The sequence below is a fragment of the Tachypleus tridentatus genome, chromosome 6, assembly GCF_004210375.1.
Source record: "Tachypleus tridentatus isolate NWPU-2018 chromosome 6, ASM421037v1, whole genome shotgun sequence".
Classification (NCBI taxonomy): domain Eukaryota; kingdom Metazoa; phylum Arthropoda; class Merostomata; order Xiphosura; family Limulidae; genus Tachypleus; species Tachypleus tridentatus.
This window is the reverse complement of record NC_134830.1, coordinates 59,322,946-59,339,339: the sequence shown is the minus strand read 5'-3', so window position 1 is coordinate 59,339,339 and position 16,394 is coordinate 59,322,946. Positions and strand designations below refer to the sequence as shown.

The following is a 16,394-nucleotide window of genomic DNA, read 5'->3' as shown; positions in this document are numbered from 1 at the left end:
TTTACTTACACAAAAAAATTAGGGTTAGATAAAAAAAAAACGCTACAGTACGCACTTGAAACTACTGCTACCATACATATTAAATCTATTCCACTGAGGTAAGTTTCTCCTCTCTAATGTTTAAATTCTCTACAGGAAAAGATACCTAGTAGAAGTTTTAAAGCAGAACTTACTTGTGTTGTCCAGTGCAAATATGTTTAGTAAAGCTTTCTTCAGAGTCAAATCCATTCAGACAGCTGGCACAAATCAACTGGATCATCTCAACTCCACTGACTGCTTGCTCCTGCTGATCTTGATCAATTTGAAGGTCACCTAACTGAACTTCTGTCCATGCTTCTTGATGGTTGGTGGTTACGGGAGCTTTAGAATACAAAAAAGCATTAATTTCATATTTTATTAACTTCTGTTGTATCATGCTGAATGGCATAAGGTTTGCCACAAACATTTTACTTTTAGTGTGGGAATTACAAATAACAAGAAGTCAAAGAAAGTGATGAAAAGTTAAATATGATTCTTTTACATCACTTTGTGAAATGTATATGTGCACGAGTTACATTTTATTTTTAATAAAATTTTTTATCATGTTCCTATGCACTGTATATACATCACTAAGTTTTTTTATTAGTTTAATTGAATCATAACTGTGTTACAGAAACAGAATGAAGCCATGTTGCTAGGTTACAGATGAATGATCACAGTTTGGATTAAATATTCAATTTGCCATTGTGATCAGTTTTATTTTTACAAAATCACAATATTTTCCATTGCAGCTAAAGGAGCATGTGTTTTCTTATAGCAAAACCACATCGGGCTATCTGTTGACTTACCACTTTACTAGTGGGGGTGCAGCTAAAGGAAGCAGTAATAAAATGGAGTTCAAACATTTTGCAATTCACTTCACAGCTGTATTATGGTAGCTACTGTTCATATGTCAACATTAGCTCTTTCCATACAGTTTTTATACAATAACGTTCAACATATTTTGTGTATCTTCATAAACTCTGATAAGTTTCAGTTCAAACATTAAGTCTTTTGCTTACTTAAAAAAAATCAGATTTTTGAATTTCCAATTAAGAATTTTTTAACTAAAGATCTGTCCATTATTATAAAGAATTAGAATGTTGACTGCTCCGAGTTTGCATGTCCCTGCCTTTTACAGTTACACTTGAAACTTAATTCAACTACTTTGTCATCAAAATACACAAATAAACTTGATAGCAAAATATTAACAAATCAAATTTTAATACAAGTTTCAATTCTTAACTTGAAATATTTTATAAACCCCTAGTGTGAGAGTTGTGACACGTGTTCTTTAGATATTTCCTCCTTCTCTAATTTATTTTGCACCTCCCTCTATTAAGTATGGAGTTTAATATAAACTATTCATTATAATATACATATTATTAAAGCAAATTATAATTTTTACAGCCTTCCACCAAACTTGCTTGCCATGCCCACCTCACAAAATTATTAGTTAAACACAAATTCACTTTATAGTAGCATTTTTTATAATTTACATATCAGAATGAATATGTTCACATTTGTTATAAATTTTGTACTACTAAATTTTACCTGTTACTGGTGTTATATATAAATATAGTTTTATTTTCTCTACAAGCTAAGGATTAACTTACTCAATATCATTCTGGTGTTTCTCAATGACTGTTGATGGATCTTCATATGACTCTTCAACATACTTCTTTTGAAGAAACCTGAAATGGAAAATACATGTCATACCCAATACCTAAACTGACAATAACCAGGTTCATACCCAATACCTAAAATAACAATAAACAGGATACACCAAAATAGCCAGATCAGGATTCTTAAAGTATTAAGATCTCCAAACCAACAACTGTTCTTCTGTTATCATAACACCTTTTGAAACAGTAGGTAAAAACACCATCTTCACACTAGTAATTAGCCTGATGAGACTATAACACTCATTAGAACAGTTCACTAAGAGAAAAACCTTCAAACAAAATACTGATCTTCTGATAACAAAGAAGTTTCTGCAAGAGAAAAAGAAGAAATGATTTATGATAGCACATACCACATTCTCAATAACAGTAAATTTACAACAGTATCATTTTTTTCCAAAGGTTACCCTAGACTAGCGCTAATCTTGCAAACGTATTAGGTAACTACACGAGAATTTTGTGTCTCACATCAAGTCAAAATGGCATATCATAAAATATGAGAAAAGGAAAAGTGAAATGATGGCAATATTTATTACATAGATTATTTAGACATCAGTATGGACATAGTAGTTACCTTGTTAGCAACAAGTATACTTCTCACACCTAAATACAACACATCTGTTGTGCTTATTGAGACAGTAGAGAGAAAAATACAACACACTGAGCCAACACTCCCATAATAGTTAACATGTTAACAATTTTTAACTTGAACATTACTTCAACAGCAGGTTTGATCAACATGTAGTATTAGGTGAAAAACTTGCTTACCTTTACCACAATGTGAACATTTAAAATCAGCTTCTCCACGGTGCATTCTCAGGTGATTGTACAGGCCAACTTTAGATGACAGCTTTCTATTGCATCCTTCCCAAGGACAAGAAACAGGGGGACTAATTTCATCACATAAAACAAGTTAAATTACTTACTATTATTATATATTTTAATTGGCATGTAATTTTATTATAATATTTACACTAAGAAAATCTTAAAAACTATGCAACTTTTTAAAGGCAGAATGGGTAGCACATCTATTTTTAGTATATATTGCTTTATCCTTGACAATTTGGTAAAAATAAAAATGATTACACAAAACATTTACCGAATGAGAAAAAATTCACAGTTTAACATGCATAAATTAAGGAGTGTTTGTCACACTTCATGTTAAAGAGCTATAAATAACCACATTTTCTTTAAATCATTGTTTACTCATTGCATACAAACAAAACTGCTGTTATGATTCTACATTAAACTAAACTTAAGCCAAGAAAAAATTACACTGAACGTTTAATGCCACTTAAAATTGCAAAAAAGGATCTTAATTAGATGTTCAGTAAAGGATAGTTTATGATTATTTGTATTTATACTCTATAAAAAGTTCAACGATTTATGCATATACATTTTCTTTGATATCATGTAAATACCAACTTTTTTGTAATGAGTATTAGATCTCTAGCTGCTACCAATATTACGTTATTAAAGTTGTTTATACTTACATCTCTAATAAAAAATAAAGCAAACTAGCATTAAACGTGACAAGTAATAGCTGTAAGCAACTGATGTAATAGCAAAACAACTTGGAAATGTTTCTGAAACTTACGCATGTATTTCCATGTGAGCTACCAACTGCTCCCTCTGGAGGAAACGTCGTTGACACTTGTGACACTCATGAACTATACTGTGTAAGGACAAGTGACTCCAAAGTGCTTGAGGATGAGATAATTTGATGCCACATATCTGAATAAAATAAAACAAAGTTAAGTAATGCATTGTTTAAAATTTGAATATTTAAGTTACTAATTTATAGGTAATACCAAAGAATACTAGCTTTTCAATCTTTACAGATGTAATCCTTGCTGTATGGGGCTGCACATTATCCTGGTGTAACACCTTTACGATTAATTTAAGCAGGCCTCTTTTCTTTCAATGCAACATTTAAGTGCTCTGACTGTTGACAATAGAAGTCTGATGTAATCATTACATGGAGTGACTGCTGTGACTCAAAGTGGATCACACCAACAATATCCCACCAAATGCTTAACAACTTTCCTAGGATAGAGGTCCATTTTGGGCTGTGCTTTAGCCAGGTTACTTGCACTGAGCCACTGTCTGCAACTCTTAACATTTTTATAAAATATCCATTTTTCATCTTCAGTCACTAACTTATCCAAAAAAAGTGAGTTATGTTCATGAGTGCAGAGAAGTGCCAATGTCTACTTTTGCTCTAAGGTTGGCTTCTGTCAAATCATGGGGGACCAATTTTCCAAGTTTTGACACCTCTCCAAGCTGTTGCAGATTATGGTGAACTGTTGAATGGGTTGAATTAAGCTTCTATGCTAGTTCTTCAACTGTTACAGTACAATTTTCATCAAGTGCAGCCAGCAGCAAGTCATCATTACACTCAACAGGATGACCTGGATGTAGCACATTACTTAAGCTGTAGTCACCTGATCTGAACTTCTAACACCACCTTCGATATTTACTTTCATTGAGAGACTCAGCACCATAAACACCTTGAATGTTTCATATAGTTTCTGCTGCACTATTGCTTTTTATACACTAAGAAAGCATTATATGCCTAATGTGCTCTTCAGACACATCCATCTTCATGAGGGTTTATTTGATTAATGATGTGAAAAAGTGTAGTTGAATCAGTTTCTTTTATTTGTCTGAACATTTTTATACACATCCTCGTGCATATTTTAGTTATTAAAGCCTTCAACAAAGAACAGAAATGATGATGAACTTTCTACATTAATTTTTTTTGAAAAAATACTTATGGGATGGCCTAATACATTAGGTAATTTCTTAGTTTAAAAGTAAATATTACATAAAAAATCCTAAAAACTTATTTTTGAGTGTCACATGGTATGTTGAATACAGCTTTGGTTCAAATTAGATGTTTATGTCTCAGATACAAAGTCTATAGTCTTTTACAAATTATTAACTCAAATTAACAAGCTAGAATATAAGTCAAGAAACCCCTATCTTTTCAATTTTCTGAGATATTATTATATTTAGCAAATTAACTAAAGTGGCCTAGCTCAACTTTTCCATTTTCAGAAATACTTGACTGCATACAACTACTTCATCCAATGATATGCATATAACCAATTAATAGCATATAATTTCCCCCCCATTTCTTAGCCTTTGTAATAAAGGAACCATTTCTTTTCCTGGTGGAGCTAAAAAAATATTTTTAGACCCAAATATGGCTTAGTTATCAAGTCTGATAAATTGGTGGAATTCTGTGGTACTGACTTAGTAATTTATAATATTTTGTTATTTCAAAATGCATATAAATAAAACCTAAAAAAATATTTTGTTTTAGAACATGTACAAAATGTGACAAGGTTTAGCAACTAGCAAATAAGTAATAAGTAAAAAGTTTATAAGTAGAAAATATCATTGTTTTCTTTATTTACTGTTTTATGTTTTAAGAAAAAAAATGTAAGAACTTATAAATAGTAACAATATATATATACACACACACACACACACATACATAATGTGACTAGTTAATAAAATATTGGTAAATAAGACAGTTGGTGAGGTTATTAAAACTTTAATTAAAGAACAGAATGTTTCAACCTTCTTAGGTCATCTTCAGGTTAACAAAGATAGTTACAAACTAAGTCATTAACAATGATTTATAAATATGATAAATTGGTTTGTTTTGAGGTAACATATTACATGTTTCAATAAAACATGTAGTATGTTCCCCGACAAATAAATCATTTCATTTTGATTACAAATCATTGTTTGCCAAATTATTATTAAGTTTCAGGATAACACAATATAAAATAACACTTTTAATAACAATGCATCTTTCCTATTAAAATCCAGAATTGGTAAAACAAACTTAAGTAGAAATTAATAGCTCTGTACTTAATTTAACATTTCTTCATATTGCTTTTAAGGAATTTATGGCAAAAAAACAATAAAAAAAACAGTACACACTATTTAGTCCTAATGCATATAGCCTTTGTTACTCATTACATATTTTCTGGAAACAGAAATTCAACTGTGTACTTCTTTCATAAAAAAAATAACAAAAATATAGAATTTTTGAATAACACAACTAATAAATTCATATGGGGGCATTAATTCTTCAACTTTATGCAAAGAAGTTTCCTACCTCACAAACATTAGCCATCTCTGGATGAAAACTCTGAATGTGATTTCTACGTGGGCCAGGTTGAACAAACAACAGTCCACAGTGCATACACTGGTACTGATGACTCTCAGTCTCCATGTGCTTTACAAAAGTTGCAAAGAGTCCAAACCAGTTATGACAAACTTTGCAACGGTAGTTTCGTGGTTCGGATCGATTGTACTTTTCCTAAATGATGGGAAAATTGATATGTGAAAAAGGATACTAAACATTTTTAAGGATTTTTTAAAAATAAGATTGTACAGTAAAATTGGCAAAGTAACACAATAAACAAATTAAACAATATGGCAGATTTGTTTAACTTTTAATTAAAAGAATGCAAGTTTTTTTAGCATTTCCACTTGGATTATTTAAAGAAAAAAATTAAAAAATCACCAGATAATTATGTTAAATCACTGACATACACACATATACAGATTTTTGTTTCAGAAATACCTGTGTTGTAATATACTTAGTAGCATGTCTGGGACTAAACATGTGATCCTGAAGGTCTTCTTCACTTCCAAACACCATATCACACATGCTACAAAAACTTTCTGACTTTTGGTTGTGGCGAAGAGCGTGATGTTGAAAGGCTGCTGGGCTACGATATGTCTGTTTACACTCGCTGATAATGCACTGGAATCGTTTTTCCAACTTGTGTACATTATGCATGTGCATGTAATATAGGGGGTAACTTTTGATAACAGCATCACACTGATGACAGTAATGACCAACCTTGGCTGGAAAACCTAGTTCTGCTAGTTCCTTATCAGTAGGCAGGTCTTGGATAGTAATTAATCTATTTTTAGGTTTTTCACATGGGGTTAATGTAGCATCTCCGGCACCACTGTCAACTATGTTGATATTGAACTGTTCACCAGGTGTACTTAGATAATCCTGATTATTCAAGGATTGTTTATCAGATGTGTTCTCAGTGAGAATAAATTGTTGTTCAGTTATATTGTCACTATTTTCCAGCCTTCGTTCAGTTATGTTGTCAGTAATAATAGACTGTTCATAAGTTAAGGTTTTATCGTTTATTGGCTGTTGATCAACAATGTTTACAGTAAATAAAGACTGTTCATCAGTCATAGTTTCAGGATTTGCAGATGGCTGAGCCATAAGCTGGCCAGTGGTCAAATCCTGGCCATTTAGAATTTCAGAAGCTGATGTTTCATCATCAACAGGAATCATCAGTGACTGCTGAGAATTGCTTTCCTGACTACCAACAGCAGCATGGCCAACCTCTTGTTGTTGGTCAACTAAGTTAGCTTCTTCACGCAGCTGGATGGACGATGCACTGGACATGATATTTGGCTGAAAATCACTTGTTTTCTTAAAGATTTCACTTTCTGAAATTTCACTGTCTTGACAGTTTCCATTGCAAAGTTCTGAAAAATGTTAATTTACATTTGTATAGTTTAATGTTAACATTATTAATTAATTAGGTTCCTACAGATTTTGCTGACATTATAAACATGTTTTTATAAGTTATTGACACATTAATGTTAGTTGACGAATATATGGGTTAGAGGGTCCTTTTAAAATATGAGTCACACATATAGAAACAATATTAAAAAATTAATATTAATATTGCAATTAACCTCACTAATTATTGCAAAGATCTCTTGTATATTTTACACAGAAAATAAATAACTTCACCTAATTTTTTCTGTTTTTCATAGAGAGTTTGTAATAGATAAAAAGAAAGGATTGGCACGATCAATGAATAAAAGTCAATATCAGCATTGGTATTCATGTAGCATCTCAATGTAATGTATAAAAAAAGTTACTTTACGTTAATGTAAGGTCAAGTAAATAATTGAAACAAAATGACAGATGTTAATATTCTATCCAGAAATTGTACTGTTATATACAAAAGTTTTTACTTAAGTAAATTGGATGGTTATAAAACATTGTTACTCTCTATGTTCATAATATAATTAATTTGAATATTTTGACTTTTTTTTACAGTATTGTTTCTTAGGAAAAAAGTCAGGATTCACTAATCATTTACATATAAAACCCAACTAAACAGTAAAAGTTGAAGGTCAAGACACCTTTATAAGCATAATGAAGTAAAATGATATGCTACTGTGTTTGTGACACAAGAGGTAAATATGGTTTGTTTGTTTGTTTTGGAATTTTGCACAAAGCTACTCGAGAGCTATCTGTGCTAGCCATCCCTAATTTAGCAGTGTAAGACTAGAGGGAAGGCAGCTAATCATCACCACCCACCGCCAACTCTTGGGTTACTCTTTTACCAACGGAAAGTGGGATTGACCGTCACATTATAACGCCCCCACGGCTGGGAGGGCAAGCATGTTTGGCATGACTCGGGCACGAACCCGCGACCCTCAGATTACGAAGCGCACGCCTTAACGTGCTAGGCCATGCCGGGCCTCGGTAAATATGGATTACATAAGATGTACTTCAATCTAGCTGGCTATATTTTATTCTTATTTCATGTTTTACAATGAAAATCATGTAGGTGATGATAAAGGGCAAACTTTATTACTTGAATACTAATTCTGATACTGAGTTTTATTAGCCCTCCTTACTCAAAGTGTTGCAAAGGGTGGGCCCCCACCCATAATCAGTATAAATATTAATCAGTGATATGAGATTAAAAGTAGTTTATTTTTTGAAACATCACAGTTGTCTGTGTACCAAATATATAATATTAAGTGTATTAATATTGTACCATTACTTATCATTGTTTTGTGTTAACATAACAGAAACTAAGAATAAATTCAGTTGCTTTAATAAACAAGCTTTCTTAAACTTACAATTTCTATCCAACATCAGAAGCTAACACAGTGCAAGAATTGAAACCTTTCACGCTTTAATGTTTAGTGAAGAATGTAGCTACCAAACTACTATACCTATTACATAAAATGGAAAATAAACAACTTTTTGATGTTCTTATATTTAAAAAGTAAATTTTTTTAAAAGAATAAAAGACATTGATACAATTAATATTTGTAAATAGTAAGAATAATAAATATCACATTTGAATATTTATTAGTATTCATTATTTTGTTAATGTTATAATCTGTTCAACCCTTGCTTTTCAAACTCCTCTCTGGGCATGCCACTGAGTTACATTCAGAATATAATTAAACCACTTTACTATCAATGGATTCATAGCTAGAAGCATAAGGGGATAGTCACACAAGTCTAGGTAAGAATATAGTTTACTTTCCTTTTTGACAAGTATGTTTCAAAGTTCTTTGGATGCATACACTTGAAACATTAAATAAATTTTGTTAACCTTGACAAGGTCTACACTCCCCTTCTATAGTTAACATGAAGCTTTAGAAGTTACATGTACATATTTATAGTCATTAAAAAGACCTAATTTTACACTATAATCCAACAATGGTTATTTTCAAGTTGGTGGCAAGTTATCATCCTTAGTAAGATGTAACTGCTTGTACCATTGTTGGCTGCTTTGTTTACAGTAGTACTGTACTTCAACTGTTCCTTATCCAAATATGTTATAATTAGAGAGTCCAAATAACTACATTAAATGAGGAATTTTTATTAGAAATAGCAGAAACAAGTTATACTGTTAAACGGCACATTAACCTTGCTTCAACTGTAATATAATTCTGAATTGAGTTTTGCATTTGTCAGTTTGAAAACAGAGAAATTCAAAATTCTACTAGTTTTAATTGCTAAGCCTATCATAGAAACTTCAACTTTAGTTTTATTAAAAAATATACAGACATATATGCATGGTAATTATTAATTTTTCATCAAGTTATCTCCTTTTTTTACCCCATTTTGGTAAAAACAAACACCTCATTTCAGACAAAGATCTGTGGAGCACATTCTCTTTAGGGGAGGGATCATAAATGCTGAGAAAATTACTGTTCATATAAGGAATTATGGGAAATGTCTTGAAATGCTCAATAGTAGTTTAAAGTCTTTTTTTCAAAATCTATAAGATTACATGGGTAATAATAGGTGTTGAAGAACTGTGGGTACTTAAAAGCCCACATATAGTTTAACCACTCGTATGGTTTTTTGCACCCAGTTTCTACACCTTCCTGCCTCTATCAACAGTTTCCTATTTCTATAATATATCAAAATAATATTCTTTGCAAAATTAAAATTATATGATAAAATTAAGATAATTTAATAGAATGACAAACTGTTGGATATTCTAAAGAAACTTTATAGATAATCACACACTAGAGTTGTGCTTCTATGATCTAATCAGCATCAAAAGGACTGTCAGCAAGTATAGTGAACATAGTTTGAGGCAATTAACAATAAACTAACCTGGCATTTCTTCTTCAGAATAGTCTGGTGTCTCTTTGCTCACCCATCGCATATGAACATGATGTTGATGTTGTCGACACATGAGCGATGTTGGAAACCGCATGCAGCAGACGAAGCAGGTTGTTCCGTCTTCACCACCACCAAGTTCCGATATCTCAGGATGACCTACAACTTCCTCAGATTGCCCAGGAGGAAGATGGTTGCCATCATCCATGTGTTTCTGTCAGGTCACAGAAATAATATACATTTTGTTGTTTACTATATTACTTGCAAAAAAAAGAAAGAAACTCTGTTGATCCTGGTGAAAATGTTAACCAATAATAGTAGTAATAATGATTATTTCTATTTTAAATTTAAACCAACATGTAACATTTTTGAAACTGAAACCTAGATTTTAGCTTTATAAGTCTCCAGGCTTACAGTTCTGCCACTGGAAACCATTTTTTGCAGCAGAAGAGAATAGATGGAGTGAGTACTAACAGTATATTTTCCAATAATTCTTATTTTAACACACTTTTCAGTAAAAACTAAGTAAAACAGCACCTCAGCTAATGGGCACTACATCATCAAGCACATACCTTTTAAGTATCTTTTTTTCTACTATTTATAACCAAAATATAGGGTATGATCAAAAAGTTCTAAGGCTTCACTTTTATTCTGAAGAATAATGTACATACATCAGTATTATATGTTATCTCCTTCAAAGTAATTTCCCCCAGCTGATACACACTTGTTCCAACATTCCTACCATTTTTGGAAGCAGTGCTGGAAGTCTTCAACTGTTATGGGACTAGGTTCTGCTTTCACATTATTATAGATGATTGGAGTGTCATCAAATCTCTTTCCTTCAACTTAATTTTGATTTTTGGGAACAGAAAAAAATTCACACAGGGCAAGATCAAGAAAAAACAGAGGGTGTGGTATCACAGGAATGTTTTTTTTCTGACAACTTGAACAGTTGCAGCAATGTGTGGAGGCACATTGTTATGATGAATAAACCAATGACCATTCTTCCACAGCTTGTCTGACACAATCCAAAGGAAATGTCCAGTTCATCAGGAATTTCATGGATAGTTAGTCATCAATCACTTTGAATTTTTTATTTCACCTTAGTGACCATTTCATTAGTGGACAATGTCGATGATTGCCTAGAACGTGGGTCATCTATGACCAATTCCCAGCCATCTTGGAAGCATTTTATCCACTGATAAATGAAAGCCTTACTTAAGCAGTCATCACCAAAGGCAATTCTGAACATTTTGTGGACTTCTGTTCCTCCTTTACCATTTTTCACACAAAACGTGATGCAAATACATTGCTCTTCTTTTCTGTCCATTTTTATTACGACAGGGGAAAGAGATATACGTCTGTTTTTGAATACATTTTTCACAACACGGGTATAAGGTACGGAGAAATGGCTTGTTTGTGGGATAGATCACTACTTGTACTTTGTACACACCTCAATGAAGCTCACTGCCTCTCTAGTGGCACCTGTAACAGAAGAAGTCTTAGTACTTTGTGATGAGACCTCATAAATTTTGCAGTAAAGGGCTCTTAGATATTCTGAATCAATGTCTTTAGTTTCACTCTCTGAGCAGGCACTTATTAAATTGCAGTTACCTTTGTGTGCCTGTATAGTATACCACTAAATTCCAAGCATCCCAGAAGGATGACCAATATTCAAATACTTGTAATGTTTATTGGATTGGCTGTGAACCATATACCTGAATCTGAGAAAATATTTATTATAAGTGAAATCTTATCACTCTGGGGAATTCTCATCATAAACACTGTAAAATAGATAAGTTGGTAAATTCTATATCTTGTTCTTAGAGCAAGGGTTGAGTTGGCTTATTTCCGTGTGCACACTTTGTTGTTCTCTAGAGCATCCTATTAAAATGTCATGTAACAGACTAACGAAATAAGCAGTGACTTGTTGCCTTATTGTTAGCAGATTTTTACTTAAGTTACTGACAATAAAATATAAAAAAATAGTTCAAACTCTGAAGAGAAGTACTTTTAAACTTTATGACCAATAATAAATAAAAAAGGGCATAACTAATCCACCCTGAGATTGTACATCAACAGATCTTTATATCATTACACAGGTAATCTGGAATGAAGTCAGAAGGGTGTCCTTAATGTCAAAATTCTATTATATCTAAATCTATTAGGTTTGAATAATTAGATTGGATTAAACTTTTATCCAGGTTATTAAATTTTAATATAATTTGTTTTTTGTAGTGGTTATAAATAAATATTTAGTTCAGATAAAATTATAAATATTTCAACCTATAGGTATATGCCTCTACTGAGAAAGAAAAACTTAAAAAGGAAGAAGGGAAGATAAAAACAGTAAACATAATTCTAATACATCACTACTAACTGTGCAGTCCCTTTTAAACTTTTAAAGAACTGATAAAACTATATTTTTCTTTTTCTACTTTATCTAAGTGACAAGTGAAAATCCTAAAAATTCTCATAAATGTTTCATTACAGGAAATGTTTAGACATAAAAGTCCTAATTGCCAACCAATTGTTCATGTACCCAGTAAAAAAAAAAGTTTTTAGAGAACAGCAGATAGACCACTATTAGAGACATTAAATAAATATTTCAAAAGATCTGCATTTAGTAGACAAATAAAAAACTGAATAATACTGGTATCTAATCACTTACAATAGTTAAATATGTTCAAACAAATTACAATCAGAACTTCCATGCCTATATCAACTCACTCAAGGAGCAATGCTTATATTTTTAGTACTTAATCTTTTTCCAAACCAAGTTCAAACTGTAAGATTTGTTTTTTAAGAAAATATAAGAAACAAATTTTACTGAATAGATTTTTCATTTCATTCACAGGAGTGTTATAATCACCAATGATCTTTTACCTTAACCTCATCTTCAGTAGAGAAAGTGAGGGAGCAGTGATTGCATTTATAGAATACATTTCCTTTTCCAACTATTCCAAAAGCATTAGTTTCAGTATTCCAAGTGGTTGTTTCAGTGTGAAGGGAAGGACACTCTGCAATGTGGCTGGTGAGTTCTCGGACATCACCACAAGGCTGAAGACATTTTGCACATGACCATGTCTCAGGACCTAATAAAAAGTCCATAAAATATATTAAAAATGTCTTCACGTGATTCTAAGAACAGAAATTGACACATGCCACAATATAAAATCTTACAAAAATCAACACACAGTGCTTGCATACCATTTGTAAAAATTAAGGGATATTAAAAAATGTCTTTCTGTGATTCTAAGAATAGAAATAGATACATGACACAATATAGTCTTACAAAACTCAACACACTGCTCGCATACCATTTGTAAAAATTAAGGGATACTAATTTTTTATGACAAAAAAATAAAAATTATGCATTTCAGAACTGAAATTATTTACTCTGAACTGTGTATTTGTATAAAATAAAATTTTAAAACAATAACATTGATAATTCAAATCAAACATACATCACCTACTGAGACAATAAATGCAGTTTTCATAAAGTTTAGTTAAATTAACTTTTTTGTGAAAGATAGCATATCCCTTGGGTCACAACTCTCTTTAACACTAAATGTTAGGATTTTGTTTGCCTGAATTATTCATTTACTAATACAGGGAATTAAAGAGTGAAACAATTAACCAGAAACTAGGATTATTTACACACCAAAATATTTTTGGTACATCAATGATTATTTCAGTAACTGATGTTAAGACACAGAAGTGTTTTTAATACTGTGTAATTCCAATTCATCATTATTATTGTAGATATGCCAATTACTGATTATCAACCTAATACTTTCAGTGAACAAATTTAAGGCATTCTTAATGGTTGTCTGGTAGGTAGGTATTTCAAGTTTATTGGCACAAAGCTACTAAGCTATCTATGCCAAACAAGATGTAGTACAGTATAATGGTATATGGAAATGAAGATAAAAATACTTAAAATATGTAAAATTAAGACATGCCAGGAAGACTAAAGCATTAAAGTCAAATTTGCTGTCAGTCACCTGAAGTTGGCTTTTCTAGTCCTGGGTTCAGGTCAAAAGAAAATTAAAATGTGTAAAAGAAATCATGTAAAACAGTGTACAGTCCAATAAAAACCTTAAGTTGAAAAGACCAATGGCTCTTAAAAATGTAAAAACATGAGTGAGTTGGCCAGTATCACCTATGACATTAGCTAATGGTAATGGAAAATCTACCTTAAGTTTAAAATGGCAGTGGTGTTCTTGCTGGTAACGACGGCATGATAATAAAATGTGTACGACTGTGACCTGAGTGCCACACAGCCCAAGTTAATGTTATTATGTTTCATAGAATTTTTTTCTGTTTTGGTGTAAACACTAACACCTAAATTTCAGCTTTAATTACCTGTTTGTACAGCATGTGACAAAAGCATATGACGGTTTAGTCTCTCCCTTCCTAGGGCATAAACTTGACAAACTGGACACTGCAAGTGAGGGCTCGGTACATCTTGAAAGTGACGCTGCTTAAAGTGACCCCTCAAACGATTAGGTCGAGAAGTACAATAATTACAAAAGCGGCAAACATATGTTTGCATATGATGGATACTTTTCATATGGTCATGGTGATCAGTAAAGTCTACAGAAGGGTGACTGCATATACTGCAGTAGAATGACTCTCCAAGGCTTATCACTGCAGACTCTGGAATGAGGCGAACCGTTTTATCGTGGGCAATAGGATAGTGTTCTCGCACCTCATTCAGTGTCTTCAAGATGACTTCGCAGAACCTACAGGCAGAGTTCAGAGTGGTCTCCTCTGTTACATCAGAAGGAACACAGACAAACACGATATCCTCACTAAAGTCTGCTTTAGTGTTATGTACAGCAAGCTCGTGGATACAGTGATAGTGTTTCTCCAGATCTACTTGGAAGCGAAAAGAGTATTTATCTTTGCAGAATAGGCACTTGAGAGTTGTCTCATTTGGTGAATATACCTGACGAAATAAGAACATTCCCACCAGCCTCTCTGCATTGTCAGCCTCTTCCAAAGGTAGTTCACTTTCTACTAACTGAATGGTGTTTGGAAGCTTTAATGTTGATGTATGATCTACTGTATCAAGTGTACATTCTTCCAGTTTTGGTCGTGCCTTGTATGGCCCTTTGTTGCCCTAAAAAGTGTATTTTAAAGAAAACATACAGGCATATATATATGTACATACACATACCAATAAACTTCTAAATATAGCCAACTTTAAAAAAAAATGTATTAAAAATTAAACAAAGGATAACAGTAATAGTAAAATAAATATACTTTAGGTAATGAGAAAAATTATACAGTTGGTCATAAGTGATAGTTTTTTGCAAAACATCTAATGTAGACCATTATAACATCTTCACAACAATCTGATGATTTATTAGGTGCACATACTAATCTTTTCCTTAAGTCACAGATGAACAAAAATTCATTTAATAACCAGCAGGAAATGCTTCTGTTGCTTGTAGTGGTTTGGTCTAGAGTAACAAACATTTTTAAAGATATCCTGAAACAAATTCTTACCTAACAATTAATTACATGTGCTACTTTTAATTTCGACAAACATTATTTTACCTATTATATTCGACAATCACTCTACAAACCTAGCTTATTCAAAGGAAGAAATAACCTTGTACATCACATCACACTCTTGAAATGCTCCATTTAAGGGAAACAACTTTGATAAACAAAATTATTTATTTTCAAATTCTACACATTAACTCCAGAAACCCTAATCTTTTCTCACCAGAAACTATAATTTCTTGAAATACCAATTCTGAAGACTTATCTCTATGTACTCACCTGTTCCATTAAAGTTAAATCCTCTTTAAAAAACTACATCACAAAATGACTGAGAAAACATTCGTGACAAACAAAACACACTCATACACAATAAAATTAGATGGAAAACTATAAACACAATTGCAGGGTTATGAATTAATATAAAACACCAACAATTAATTATTAAAAAATCAGACTATTCATATTTCTTTTAGCATCTTTTAACAATAAATAGAAACTATGTTTTGCCTAGCCTTTTCTTGGCTGTACATTTATTTACACATGCACATACCCATCCTATTGAAAATAATCATTCTCTGTTGATCTACTCTGAAAAGCAACAATGAAACTTTATTTGATGAAATTTATTAATAAACACTACCTTCTAGGTGCATCCAATAACAACAACATCTACTAGTTTTTCTTTTAAAACTTTTGAATGTTCTGTATCAGCCTTATGATCTATCTAA

General features: G+C 31.9%; 1 protein-coding gene across 2 annotated transcripts in view; it reads right to left on the bottom strand.

Moving 5' to 3' along the window:
- The window catches only part of LOC143252622 (uncharacterized), a 39,535-nt gene that overhangs the window by 5,419 nt on the left and 17,722 nt on the right, over positions 1–16,394 (bottom strand). For both annotated transcript variants that reach the window (XM_076505026.1, XM_076505027.1), the window contains exons 10-18: positions 14,518–15,277; positions 13,036–13,244; positions 10,144–10,363; positions 6,307–7,244; positions 5,836–6,039; positions 3,298–3,434; positions 2,469–2,590; positions 1,635–1,712; positions 174–360 (exon numbers count right to left, since the gene is read on the bottom strand). In XM_076505026.1, the coding sequence (XP_076361141.1) occupies positions 174–360; positions 1,635–1,712; positions 2,469–2,590; positions 3,298–3,434; positions 5,836–6,039; positions 6,307–7,244; positions 10,144–10,363; positions 13,036–13,244; positions 14,518–15,277 (2,855 nt within the window). The remainder of the gene's footprint in view (positions 1–173; positions 361–1,634; positions 1,713–2,468; positions 2,591–3,297; positions 3,435–5,835; positions 6,040–6,306; positions 7,245–10,143; positions 10,364–13,035; positions 13,245–14,517; positions 15,278–16,394) is intronic.